Source organism: Erpetoichthys calabaricus, chromosome 3 (assembly GCF_900747795.2).
Source record: "Erpetoichthys calabaricus chromosome 3, fErpCal1.3, whole genome shotgun sequence".
NCBI classification, from domain to species: Eukaryota; Metazoa; Chordata; class Cladistia; order Polypteriformes; family Polypteridae; genus Erpetoichthys; species Erpetoichthys calabaricus.
In genome coordinates, this window is record NC_041396.2 from 229,814,639 (window position 1) to 229,829,976 (window position 15,338).

The window sequence follows — 15,338 nt, forward strand, 5'->3', positions numbered from 1 at the left end:
TTTATAATTATCAATCTGGATCCTAAGTGTGTCATCCGTATTCTATACATTTTTTCTTCTCTTTACAGTAGATACTATCATGATTACTTTGTTTTCCATTCTGCCAGAAAAAAACAAATTGGTTTACACTGATATTTACAAAGCTGATTTACTGACTTAAGTCAACTTACTTTCTTGGCCGGACTGTGGTGGAGCAGCTTGCGCCTCTGAAGGAGGTTGAGCAGAGTATGAGGATTTTTTTTCCTTTTCTTTATCTGATTTCTTCTTCAGCACATCTTTCATTTCAGACTTATCTAGACAAAGTACCACATACTTGATGTCATTACAGTATATACACGTTTTTGTACGTATTAGTGAAAGTTAAGTTTCATGATAAAATACTAAAACAAATATTTTTGTGTTTAGTTCATTGGGCACCATGATGATACTAAAGAAGGACTAAAAAGTAAACAGAATTAACAAAACCAGTTTTGTACATTGGTGGTAATTTAAAAGTTTTTCAAAATATCTGCAAAACATTAAATTACTGAATTTGTTTCAGTTCGTACCTCAAATGAACTACAATAATTATTTTTCAGAACTGCACAGTTTTCAGTATGAAGTAAAATGGGCACATAAAGTCTTTATTAACATGTGTAAGATGGGTATGCAAGTCAGTAGATGCTAATAAACAGTAAAGGATTAAAATACTGCCTTGCACGTGGTCAGTGGATCATTTCATGTATAATACAAATGATGCCCAATAAGAAAAGTTAATAAATATGAACACACATAAAATTTCATTTATATAGCATTTGTAGCACAGTCGTTAGCGTAGTAGCCTAAGAACTCCCACATTCACTTGGTCTCTACGTGGAATTTTTCTCATGACACTCTTGGTTTCCTTCCACATTCTTAAGATGTGCATATTGGCTTAATAGGGTTACTGGACATATGTGTGTGTGAGTGTGTGTGAGTGCACCCCATGAATGAGTGGCCCCTCACCCAGGGTTGATTTCTAACTAATACTACAAGGACAGGCTCCAGCTCCCACATCACTAAACTGGATTGAACAGATGGATCTTTCTGAAATTGAATTATGTCATATGACATTTTACATTTATTTTAAACACATGCAGTCATATGACCTGTCAGGTTATCATAATCTGTTTTTTATTAGATTTAAGGTAAGATTATTCGTTCTCAATCACTCAGGAGCTATGGCTCTGCAATGATCATTTACAAATCTTTATATATTAAAGTTAATGTATGTGTGTGTGTATGTATGTATGTATGTTCCAGCATCACTTTCAAACGGCTGGAGCAATTTTCATGACATTTGGTTTCTCATTGGTCGACTAAAAATGCTGTAGGGTGAAATCAACCCTAACCCACCCCCTTCTGGGTAGGGAGGGGTGTGTGTGTGTGTGTGTGTGTGTGTGGGTAGGGGGGCTTTGTGATCATGCGGTCTTGTATGCATGTTATCATCCAGTTGACACTCTGAATGACCACCAGAGGGCGAACTGGAGGTGACTGCCAGCATTCTTTATGTTTGAGCACCACCGACATGGCTGTTGCATTGGAAATTAAATAGAGTTGGAGCGTCAACTGGATGATAACATACATACAAGACTGCAAGACAAGCACATTAGTGAGTCTTCATTATTTGTTAATTTGGTTTTATTTTTAAAGTTGTGTGTTTTTTTTCTTTAATTATATTTTTCTCAAACAGTTAAAAAAAAAATGAAACAGTTTATTTTCCTCCTGGGCAACACTGGGTATTTCAGCTAGTATCATATAAAATATATAATTTCTCAAGTAACCATTCAAAATTATTTATCACTCTTCAGAAATATATTTATAAGATTATTTTAGAAATTACATACTCTAATGAGCTATGTAGCACTTAAAATATTATGTAAGTCACCTTTATTATTATTATTAATATTATTATAACCACAAATGGTTGAAGACATGTACAAACCAAACCAAAAAAATACTGATAACATGATGCCTAAAGCATACAATCTTAAGTATGAAGAGTCTCAATGATTTTTTTTCAGCAAACAGCCCAAAGGGTGTGATAATGATTTATTTAACAATTCAAAACTCAATTTAGCAGCTGACATAACTGTTAACTTTTATCCTTTTAATGCATATCTAGTAAAGTAGGTGCTTAATGATTTAATCACATTTTCCGCCTAATAACTCTAAAAATGAAAACATATTCTACTAGATTTAAGAGAAGGTGTTGTCAATGAATGATTATCACTTACTGAATTCCAACTAATACTACCAGCTACCATTTATGTCAACCACTGCACAAGCTGAGCTAAGTATAGAACTGCCAGAGGGCTTGTACACTTTTTTATCTACATGGAGTGACCTCTGTGACAGCTCAGATGTCTAGTATGAGACTGTGATGGATACAACATACAGGGTTGCTCACCTTTCTCCAACAAGACTAAATGCACATTCAACTACATTTAATCCCTGTGAGAACCATAAATAACAGTTCTTGAAGGCTCAAACTCATGAAAGGATCCTCAGTTAAACAAAGTAACAAAACAATAGAAAGCCAATAAAAGGTAAACATCAAATTTCACATCATGGCAACGAATATATTTTGTGTTTGACAAAGTAATTTAAATGATTATCCAGAATCTAAAGTGGTTCAGTCTGTCCTCTGCGTCATGTTAACATTAGTTATTTCTAGACTAATAGATATTAGTGGTAGTGAAGGGCTATGTTAGCATGCATCTGTAAAAGGTAAACGTTATATCCGCAGTGGGAAAACAAAGAAAGGTAGAGAAGCAATTTTTTGATTTATGTGTAGCCTTTATAAGGTGAGGAAGGCTTCTTTTCTTTTATCCAGTGTGAGAGTAACCATTGATGTGATTTCCTATGCTGTACAGTACAGTATATGTTAAATTCCAAGTTAACAAAATAGACTTTAAGTATGTTTAATGGGTGTTAATGGAACAACCTAGAAAAATAGTAAAAAAGTGAAAAAAATGGTGCAGAGTTTTTTGTGCAAGCCTACTGGCTATTATACAGTTGCCGATTACTGATTCATTACATGTATAGTATGTCAAGTGTCAGAGGCTACCAAAGAAATTGTGTATTGCAATGGATGGCAGGCATGGGCTGGCATTCCGCTTGGGTTGGTTCAAAACCTGGACGGGAGGTTGGCCTACCAAATAAGCAGAGTGGCCCCTGCCGCAAACAGGAGATGGACAGGAGCGGATATGCTGGCATCCCGGAAGGACTATAAGGGAAGAACAGGGGGAGGCAACTTACTTGGGTTATTTACTCCCCAGAAATGCTAGATGCAAGTGTCCCTGGGTTACAGTACCCCTACAGATACCCATAGGGCATATTGGGAACTGTAGTCACTTGGTGCAGTACAACTCTCACATCAGCAATGACAAAATATTGCAGAAGCTAAGGTAGCAAAGGCACATTTCAAAAATCCAAACTATGCTTAAAAGGCAATATTAATATTTATTAAATCATATGGTTAGAGACTAAAAAGGTATCAGGTAAACTGTATCACAATATCATAAACTTTTCATTTCACTCATGTAAAATGACAAGCAATAGATGACAGTTGCAGATTATTTCAGGATATTCTATGCTAAGATCTTCTTCAGTATCCAAGTAAAATAAAAGGTTTTGTAGCCTACAGAGGAACAATGTAGTCTGCATCATACAGTTACACAAAGGCTCATCAGTCTGGTATACTGTCAGTGTCAGATTGGGTTTAAAATCTATCAATAATATTTAAACAGAATAGGACTATAGGATAAATAACTTACTGTATAATCCTGTTCAGATTTGTGTTTTTTGTTCTAATGTAGAAGCATTATGTCTAAGGCTGCAGTAAAAATCCATCCATCCATCCATTTTCCAACCTGCTGAATCCTAACACAGGGTCACAGGGGTCCGCTGGAGCCAATCCCAGCCTACACAGGGCGCAAGGCAGGAACCAATCTCGGGCAGGGCGCCAACCCATTGCAGGACACACACATACACACCAAGCACACACTAGGGCCAATTTAGAATCGCCAATGAACCTAACCTGCATGTCTTTGGACTGTGGGAGGAAACCGGAGCACCCAGAGAAAGCCCATGCAGACATGGGGAGAACATGCAAACTCCACGCAGGGAGGACCCGTGAAGCGAACCCAGGTCTCCTAACTGTGAGGCAGCAGCGCTACCATTGCGCCACCGTGCTGCCCTGCAGTAAAATTAGTTTTATAAAGTTTAATTCAGGATTAACATGTTTTTATTTCAGTTTGTGAACATTTTATAACTTTCCATTTCTACCTTTTAGGTGAGAATGTATATAAAGTGTAAGTATATGTTTATTGTAAATTTTAATCTTGTGTCACTTGCAAAATCCTTGCATGATAGACAAACTCTGATTAAATATTTGAATTCAGCACAAAAGGTTCATCTATATTGATTCATGTGAGAAGAAAAAAAAAATGTTACCCAATATAACTACTATTGTCCTTATGACGCATATTTGAATAATCTTTTATTTATACAAGTGTCGCCAAATTAAATATCATCCAACTGACATTATTATGGTACTATTTCCTTACTCACCTGCTAACATAGTGATAACTAAGCCGTAAAGTACAGAACAAATAAAGAGATGCTCAGTAACATATGGCAAGATGCAGTCAGACAACAACAAGCTGACAAACAGATTGTATCTCAAGAGAAAGTAAATTCATAGAGGAGACCTCAGGATAGGACAAGTAAACATCAGACACAAGAACTTGTTAATCGGGTCTCTAAGATAGATTTCATGATGTAATTTCACATTTGTTCTGGGGTCAGGTAGAAGGGTACATTTTCTTAGATTGGGTAGTTGTCACTCAGATTACTTTATTGGAAAGCAAAGAATATTGCTCCTTATGGGTTTGACAACACCTCACAAATCCTTTAGGACCTGTAGATTTCTCTGATAAAGTAGGAAAAAGTGTCTTTTGGAAATATTGCTCCTAGCCAATTTCATGTTTTGGAAAATGTTAATAGGGCAGCCAGACATGCATTGACGTAACACGGGGAAAAAATAGAATGCGGGGGCTGTGTGCCTCGACAAATGATTGATTAGAGATAAGATAAAAATACAGCGTGGCCTCACTATTCCAAACATGCACAAAACAAAAAAAAAATCCCAGTATATAAAAGTAAACACTTCTTTTCCAGTGTCAATGTCATGCTAGTTCATAACATTTTTTTGACTAACGAAACCCTAAGTGTTGCTGCAAATTCAATTTTGTGCAAATCACTGTCTCAACAGTAACTGCTGGCACAGCTAGCTCACATGTGATTTTCCCAACTGCGGTCATGTTGTGTGTTTGATATACGTGTGATTTGTATTTAAGAAGGCGGCATGTTAAGTCTGATGTCCAAGCTTATGGATATTTTCTAAAACAAAATATTTTTTTAGGGACTTCAAAAAGGAAAGAATCTTTAGGTTTTTAGCTCCCATTTCATACATAATAAACTAAAGATATGGCATAGATAATATGTATAGCAGAGCTATCACAAGGTTGAAAATAATATTTCGCCTTACACCAATTTTCACACTTGTTTATTCCAGTGCACGGTCATGGCCAAGAACCATCATTGGACATGGTAACAGTTTAACACAGGACACATTCTCCAATCCACATTTAGTCTCATGGGCCAACTTAAAGTTCCATGTTAATCCAACAAACATTTCTTTGTGATGTGCTAGAAAAAACAGATTACCTTGAGAAGCAACCAAAATAGATATGGGAAAACTCCACTCAGACAATACCAAGGTCAAAATTCGAAAGCTACAAGCGCTAACATTTACACCACTCATAAAGTAATCCTTTTTATTCTTTTCTATTGTGCATCTTGCAGTTTTGTGGACCATATTTCAATAATAAGTTTCTTTCAAGTTTCAAGGACCCTTAGTCAAAGCAGCTGACAGCGTTTTAGTTGAACTATAGATATATTTGTGAGCCGCTTACTAGTACACTGATGACAACAATGTAAGGCCTATTTTGCTTGGTTAAACCAGTTTAAATGGTTTTAAATAAAGGAACTAGTATACTTCATATTTAAATGTCCCATTCAGGGAAATGACAAAATACCTTAGCTTATTGAATACTTAAAAGTATTAAAAGATTTGTACATTTTTCTCAAGAGTGGCTGTGCCATAAAAGACCCCTTTTTTACACTTAATCACCCAAAATCTGTTAAATGAAATAACTAAATAAACCTTTAATATAACAGCGACAATGCCACTTCAGATTAACTTACTTTTAACATGGACCCACATTTGCTAAATCTACAGTATTAAGCCAGTAACCGTGACATGTTATTTATAGGTATTTTAATGTATGGAAAAATCTACCTTTGATATTTTTTTCAGGCAATTTACTGACAGCTGTAACTTCACTTTTGATTTCAGGTTCTTGGCACATGTTCGTTGTTGACTCCACAGATTCTTCTGTGTTTTCTCCTGGGAATTTCAATTCAGGAACTGTTTCTTTTAATAGATTCCATACTTTGTCACAATATCCCAACCTGAAAAATGTCAGAAAATAGCTTTGTGACTATAGCATGTATCTTCTGTTTATATGAAAACAAACACTTGTTTGGATCTTTAATAAAAATAAATGCTGTACAAATGTTTACATTGGAGGAAAGCAGAACTATTTTAATATGCACTCATTAAATAATAACTATTAACTTCAGCATAAAGCAGTTCTATTCAGCTTTACCATTGTATTGTATCTTTGTCATAACAGAGGGAACCCAGTACCTGGTCTTTAAATGTAGACAAACATCAAGAAGACCAAAGGCTAATAAAAAATGTGCTTTTTTCTTAAAAATACTACTGGGAAGAATATATGTAATGATGGGAAGTATATATACAATGTGAAATTAATGTACTGTATAAATAAACAGCACTGGTAATAAGAATTGGCTACAATGGTTAGACAACAACCAATTGGAATCAATGGAATTTGCCAATGATGTCATTATAACGGAGACTAATGCAGAAAAGGTACAAGACAAGATTAACTGCCTAGCAATCACTGGCAGAAAATAGGACTGGTCAATGCGACCAAAAAATCGAAATTGATGGAAATAAACACTTCAGGCTTCTCTCTATACATCAGTGTCAATCATGTGGACAACATTCAAGATTTCACTTATCTTGACAGCCTGCTAACCTGCAACAACAACACTACGGCCAAGATCAAGACACACATTGGCAAGGCATCCTTCACCATGAGCAGATTGAGGAAAATATGAGACAACAAGTAGCTCTCCATATACACCAAGGTGAAAGTATACAACAGAGTTATCATCCCAGCTCTTCTGTGTGGAGCTGAGACATAGTCCCTCACAAAGGCACAGAGTGCTAAACTGAATGGCTTTGATTCACACTGCCTACACAGAAATATGCACATACGATGGCAAGAAATGATCACTAAAGATATGGTCTGGAAACGAGCTACCCAGCAGCCCATCAGTCTCAAACTACAGGAAAGACACCTGGCTTGGTTTGGCCATCTAACATCTACCAGCAGACTACTCAAAGAGGCCATACAATGGGCCTTTCATGGAAAATGCTGAACAGGCAGACCAAGGACGACCTGGGTGTAAAACATTATTGAAGACCTTCAATTACTGGGTATGAATTGGACCCAAGCACAACCACTGGCACTTGACAAATTTGCTTGGTGTCATTATATTTCTGCCTTATGCGCCACAGGGCACAAAAAATCATAAAAGAGAGAAAGAGAGAGAGAGATAAATAAAAAGAAGTGAAGCAAAACCCTTCAGTACATATGCATGAGTAGACTTTGAACCACTGTCTCTCTGCTGAAGTGACTTGGTCATTTCACCGCCACAACTACTTCATAAGTACTACCATCACCTTCTGTTTCTTTCTTTCTCTCCAGGTGTGAGCCTGTCTTCCTTCAGTCAGTCGAGTGTTAACCTTACTCCTCTGACTATGCAATTCAATGAATATCCGGGACGAAATAGTTTTAAACTCCATCTTTGGGTCACTTCTGGCCAGAGAACCATACCACTTCCAGGGTGGTCTTCCTACTAGGGAGATCTCATAATGGCATGCATAAGACATTTCCTGTTGGAAATTATGTTTGCTCTCTTTCTTCCTCTGGATTAACCCAGTCCTTCCTGTACAGTAATCCCTCGCTACTTCGCGGTTCACTTTTCGCGGATTCACGACTTTGCGGGTTTTTAAATACAAGTGATTGCCCGCCTATCGCGGAAGTTATGTTCCAGACCCATCAGCAACAGGAGAAAATCCGCGATATAGAAAGACCATATAAATAAACATTTTTATAGTTTAAGCCTTAAAATACCCATCCCACATGCTTTAAACACATGTAAACTTATAAAACACACTTTGTTAACACATATGATATGTGGATGTCGGGCTAAGGATATGAGTAACATCTCACTATTATAAAACATTTTAACTTCACGCAAGACAAGACAGTGAGACAGGAAAATTGGTGATGTACAGGCTTAAAATTATTGACACGCAGAGTGACAAGCAGCACAAAGCCAGCACAAAGTCCACTTCTCCTTAGCGTTCATTCAGCTCCCCACCCCCTTGACAATGCAAAGTGGCAGGAGCGTACTGCGCTTCCGGGGAGGGGGGGTTTGAGCGAAGGTGCGTTCAGCTCTCACACACCCACACACACACACACACACACACACTCCTCCTTCCGAACACGCAGAGCGACAAGCAGGCAGTTTGGCAGAAGCAGCACAAAGTCCATTTCTGCTCAGCGTGAGTTCAGCTGCCCCCCTTTACAAAGCGAGTGCAGACACATTGACATCTGATCGCTGCGTGCAGTGTGCAGTGTTCGTCTGAGGTGTTTAAGAATGTAGAAAGTGTTTAAGAGCATAGGAAGTGTTTATAAGAGCGTGGGAAAGGTTAACAAGAGAGTGAGAAAGGTTTATAAGAGTGTGGGAAGGGTTTATAAAGCCTTAAAATATGTATAAATAATAAAATAAATATATGTCGCTACTTCGCGGATTTTCACCTATCGCAGGGGGCTCTGGAACGCAACCCCCGCGATAGGTGAGGGATTACTGTATAATCATGGTGGTAACTGTGCCCCTGGCAATCTTCTGGTAGCCAAGCATTTCCCCATAATTTAAACTAAGTCTTGTCTTTACCCTTTTAAATATGTTTATTAAGTGCAAAAGCATCTCACACACAGTGCAACATCTAAAGAACAACTCCAAATCAAAATTTGTGGATATTCTGAGAATTTCAAACTTAATTGTGAAGAACAAGCTAGATCATATAATTACACACATATAATTATGATGTATCTCTAAAACAAGCCTAGGATGCAGTAACTCCCCTTGAAACAAAAGCGATTAAAGCACATGGAAACACCCTGGTTTCATGAGATTACTCGCGCTGTTAAATTAAAATGCTGCAGGTCTTCCAAACTACATGGACAGACAATGTTAAAAAGTATCAAAACAAGTATTTTTTTGGCTTGTTGTGACTACTGTTCCAGACCAATAGATGAAAACAGAAACAATCCTTATACAGTTTAGAACAGTTGCTAATTTGACAAACAGGAATTCTCAACTGACATGCAAAATTCTACAAACATTATCAGTGCAGTTTTATGAACTTCTTTAATGATAAAAATGAAAATACAAGGGCGTGAGTTTTCAACGTCTTCTTGCAAACTAAATACTGCAGTGTCTCTCCATGCGCAGACCACTTTAGTAATATGTAATTTTTTTTTATTTCAGTTGAATAAATAACTTATGAAAAATCACAGTAGTGCATGAAAATCCACTTAGAAGGAATTAAGCTGTTGAATTGAAGATCAGCCTTTCCCCTCATTCATTGGTCAGGGGTTGCGTCTTCATGGACATTTTAATATTGTTTGCTGTTGTTCCACATTAAACCCCTCACTGGCTCCCATTGAAGCCTGTTGTGGCAGAAGCTTTGTTAATTTCATTCTTCATGAAAACATAAGATTACATTTTTTTCTGGGCCATCACTACAAATAACCCAAGATAAGTAACAGAAAAAAAAACTGGATGGATTATGTCTTCAACTTGATAACAGAACATCATAAGTTTAATTTCTAAAATGGAACTTACCACTTGTTCTTTAAACCCAGTCCTAAAAAAAATAGTAAAAACTTCAATGGCTGTTCTGGCAACACCCATTGTTAAAATAAATTAGTGTTATTGACTGGCACAGTTCCTAATGAACTAAAAGTGTCAGTTATCAGATGACTATTATCAATCAGCATTTGCCTCACCTTATACATTACAATTTACTTGTGAAATTCAAGTATAGAAACAGAAGTAGGTTGTGTTGTAAATTACATTCTAATATTTCCTAATGAAGGAAATGCTACAGTAACTTTTTAGTTAGATTTAAGTGTAGCTTTCAACACCACTGACCCCCTTATTCTGTTATACAGAATGTAAAATGATGTTGGTCTCACAAGCACCATCTTTATGTGGTTTAGTTCATATTTACTAAATTGATTTCAGCATATACAGAAATGTGCGGAGAGCTCTTCACTGTTATATTCAGAACCTAAATATGGTGTCTCGCAGTGCTCAGTACTCAGATGTTTAACGTTTACACATTCAGTGCTTCCACTGGGAAATGTCTTTAAAAATCACATTAATTTTCACTCCTATGCAAAAGACTCTCCATTATACATTTCTTTCAGACCAAATCATGTTTCTCCTAAAGTATTCAATGAGAAGTCAAGCAAAATGATACCTTTGATTGGCTAACTGAACAGACTACAATATAGCCCCCTTCTTCAGGCAGTTTGTAATAGTGGGCCTGAGTTGCTTCAAAAGCTTGCATATTGCAATCTGTTCAGTTAGCCAATAAAAAGTGTAATTTTGCCTGACTTCTCATTGTATCCATAATGGCTAACAATATACAATACCCTACTCCAAAGTGTTCTTAATTAATTATGTCAGTAAATTGAAGGAGTGGATGGAAAAACAGAAATGAAGGGGTTGGCACAGATGGCAACAACATTCTGTCACTTTATAATTCAGTAGATCTAAATGTTACTTTTACTGAGGCCGCAGACAACTTATCTTTGACATCAGTCTGTCTTTTAAAAAAACACATTACAAAATTATCTAAAATCACTTGCTGGTAATGTAAAAATATTACAAAATCAAGCGATTTTTTAATATTATGAGATTTCTGAGACCCTGACAACCCCCCAACTGTGCTACGTACTGAAACTCAGTTAACGCAGGCAGATATTGGTTGTCCGCCACAGTTACAACAGCAAGTTTGCAGGCTCACCATGTAACACTTCTGTTGCCTGATGGTTAATGAGGGGAACATTTAAAACTGGCTGCTGACCTGGCCGTGTGCTCACTTTCTGTCTCCTTGATAGCCCTCCTTGTACAGGAAGGCTATCTGTTCTTTAGATCTGAGAAGGGAGTGAAGGTAGGATGACATCATCGTCATTGCTTGCATGCTGTGCGTGTTTGAGTGAGGGCTTCCATTTGAATAAATGCTTTGAGAATGTTCTTGTCTTCACAACAATAAAGCTGAATTTTTCATAAAATCATCACAATAAGGAAATAACTAAGAAATTATTTCATGCATTTATTTCTACTAGGATTGAGTACTGCAATGCATTATTCACAGGTTTTTTAAATCAATATATATGCAGCTTTCAGTTAATTCAAAATGTTGCTGCAAGAACTCTAACTAAAACTAAAAACTACAACCACATAACTCCTATTCTTATGTCTTTACACTGGCTTCCAATTATAATTAGGGCGTTCTTCTTACATATAAAGCTTTAAATGGCCAAGGCTCAGCTGACATATTTGAACTTATCATTACATACAGACTGTAAGTCTTCTTTCTACCACCTCAAGAACATCGCTAAACTCCGCTCAACTCTCACCCTGGCAGATGCAGAGAAGCTCGTCCATGCCTTTGTCTTCTCCAGGCTGGATTACTGTAATGCGCTCCTCATCGGGATTCCTGGCAAGAGTATTCAGAGACTCCAGTATATTTAGAATAGCGCTGCCAGGATCCTGATGAGGGTGCGAAAGCATGACCATATCACCCCAATCCTGAAAACCCTTCACTGGCTTCCTGTCCCACTCAGAATAGAGTACAAGGTCGTTCTCCTCACCCATCAGTGCATTTATGTACATGCCCCCCTTTACTTACAGGAACTCCTTACCCCTCATACCTCCTCACGCACCCTCCGCTCTGTACACACTAACAATCTCCAAGTCCCTAGAACCAAGCTTCGCAGTATGGGTGATAGGGCTTTTTCATCTGTGGCGCAGAGAATGTGGAACGCCCTCCCTGACTACCTGAGAGCCCCACAGTCGACTGATGTTTTTAAACGGAATCTAAAAACTCATCTTTTTAGAAAGATATTTTGTTAAAGTATAAATAGATTTTCTTGTTTTATTATTTTTATTTTTACTCTGTAGCACTTTGAGATTGCTAAAATATAAAGTGCAATATAAATAAATTTATTACAGACCAGAAAGGTCTTTAAGATCTCAAGATGCTGGTCTACTAAAGAATTTCAAGGATAAATGAAAAAACAGTAAGAGGTTGAGCCTTTAGTTATAGTGTGCCAAAGTTGTTAAATGACATGCCTGCTTATACTGTATACAGTATGAAATGCCCCTACAGACTCACCTTTAAAATCCAGACTGAAGACTCACTACTTTAGTCTAGCATACCCTGACTAGAGCTGATGATTAGCTGTTCTAATTGCATCTCTGTATTCTAGTCCTCTGTATAAAAATATTTCTCTCTATTATAAAAAAAAATCGTGGGAGGGAGACTAGGGAGATGAGACGTGATCTTCTCGGAAGACAAGTAAACGTCATGCGAGACAAGGCAGTGAGACAACATTTAAAACAAGTTCCCATCTAACCTAGCAGTTGTTTGAATGCTTTTGGCAGACACACTTCATGTACTCCCAGCTCTTAAAACAACGACAAGCAGAACACGCAGCTTGCCAGCAGCAGCAACAAGCCAGCAGATGATACAACCGCTTCTCCTTAGTGTGCGTTCAGCCCCTCAAAATCCCTTCACAACGCGAAGTGGCAAAAGGACAGCTACTGTACAGACTTTGAAATAATCGATGTGCAGCGCGACAAACAGCAGCAGCAGCAGAAAGACAGCAGCTGATCTGACGGCATCTCCTTAGCGTGCGTTCAGCCCTGCCCCCCTTCACAACTCGAGCAGCGTTATATGTCCTCTAAGAAAGAGATTTAACCACTCCCGGGGCTGGAAATAAAGGAGAAGTATTGTTTTTACCAATGTTTTAAAGTAAAAGTGAAAATAATGCATATGTATCAATTCCCATGAAAATAACAATCTATTTAAATTGTATATCCGGTAAACCAAACCCGGAGGTGGGCGAGCGAAGCGAGTAGGGAGTAGAGCCCCCTAGTTTACAATAATTATAATCTTCCTCTATTCTGCTTCTATTTCAGTATCCCTATCCACTTGGTGCCACTGTTCTACTCCAAACTGTTTTCTTGCCCATGAAAAAGACACCAGAGACACTGTGAGCTTTGGATTATAAACAAGTAAAGGTTTTGTCTTTTTACTAGAATGCCCAGTACAATGACCAGGAAGGAGTGAGTAGCTAATTGGCCTAAGGCTCCATAAATATTACTGTACCTGACAGTGTCTGTGACTTGGACTTTGCAGAGGTTGATTTTCTCTAGAGATGCTGTTGACTCAAGTTTTTGTTTTCTTCTTCTCTGTTGTCAACTGTCCACAGTTCAACGATCATAGTAATAGACACATACATTTAGAATTGTTTTGTGTTAATCAGTTTGAAGTTGCTTTCTTTGTGTGTTTTAAAGTAATCTGTATTTTATGCATGTGCATTTTGTACTTTACAAGGTTAGTTATTGCATTTTAAATGTTTTTTAAAACAGCACTCTGAGCCAGTACTTAGTGAAGAGTACTGAAAAAAAAAAAAACCTTCACTTGATTTGACTATTATACTTCCATAGTATGCATGTGTTATTTTCTGCTTATTCCTAATGTAATTTTTAACATTTTTGTCTGGCTTTGCAAAGTTCTATATGATGGTTCTCATTATGAAATATGCTATATAACCTACTGCTTTACCTACTGTATATATACTACATATGCTACAGCAAACGTCAAGAGTATTGTTTTGCGATCATTCTATAATATTGATCAAAAGAATTGAATAATAAAAATTCCTTTAAAACACAAACTCTGAAATTCAAAAATATCTGGCTAAAGGCTTCTAAGTGACAGCATCATTCTAGATCACAAATATTTTATTGACAGTTGAACCACATCACTTGCCTGTTGGGCTTTAGGATTAGTTTATTAATAGCAAAACTCTGTCAAGAGGCATCTATGTCTCTTTAAAAATACTGTATTACAATACATTATTTTATTATTTGAACAATTTTATTTTCCTTTTTTAAAAAACTAGAGCACTTTAGATTAGTGACATAAAAATAAAAAAAACAAATTGTTATGAGGTAGCATATTATAAACAAGTATACTACTGAAATCAATATTTGGAACTAACCAGGCTGATGAATAAAAAATCATGAAGTAGTTGTAGTAATTCTACAAACACAGAGATGAATATAGACTGAATTAAAAGAAAAAAATAACAGTGATATCTCTGAGGTGGCACAGTGACTAGTGCTGCTGCCTCACAGAGCCAGCACCCTGAGTTCAAATCTCCTTGGCATTATGTTGATTGGCCATTCCACATTAGAACCGTGGATGTGAGGAGGCACTGTGATGGACTTTGTTCTCCGTTCCAGATGTGGATCCTGCCTTGTACCACATGGCATAGGAATAGTCTCCCCATTGACTCTGAATTAGATTGTGTGGGTTTGAAGACTTTATAATTCAATTGATATCATAATGTATTATGTGTTGTCACTTAGATCATTTTAAAAGGTGAAAGTTAATTTCAAATGTGTAGTAGAAAATGTTCAGGATTTTACTTTTGGCAGTCTCTGGGCAGGAATCTAGTAAAATCTAGCAATTCAGAAACTGGATTAATGAATAGTTATTTACAACAAGTGCAATAAGACAGCAGTACAATCACATTCTATTGTCACTGACGCAGTCTTACTCCATCCTCTCACATGGAGCCTTTAAAAACTTTGGCTTTTCCTAATGTAATGTAGTTTAATTCCAACTGTCTATACTGAACCTTCAGAAAGCATTGCTTGTAAGTAGTTTGGCAGCATTGTTGTCATTATTGTTTGAACCTTGTTATAATGTATATGCTGTATTT

At 37.0% G+C, this 15,338-nt stretch overlaps 1 protein-coding gene across 2 annotated transcripts in view; it reads right to left on the minus strand.

Annotated features, from left to right (window-relative positions):
- Nucleotides 1-15,338, minus strand: part of adgb (androglobin) — a 225,479-nt gene that overhangs the window by 167,863 nt on the left and 42,278 nt on the right. For both annotated transcript variants that reach the window (XM_051924853.1, XM_051924852.1), the window contains exons 8-9: nt 6,386-6,558; nt 171-293 (exon numbers count right to left, since the gene is read on the minus strand). In XM_051924853.1, coding sequence (XP_051780813.1) covers nt 171-293; nt 6,386-6,558 — 296 coding nt within the window. The remainder of the gene's footprint in view (nt 1-170; nt 294-6,385; nt 6,559-15,338) is intronic.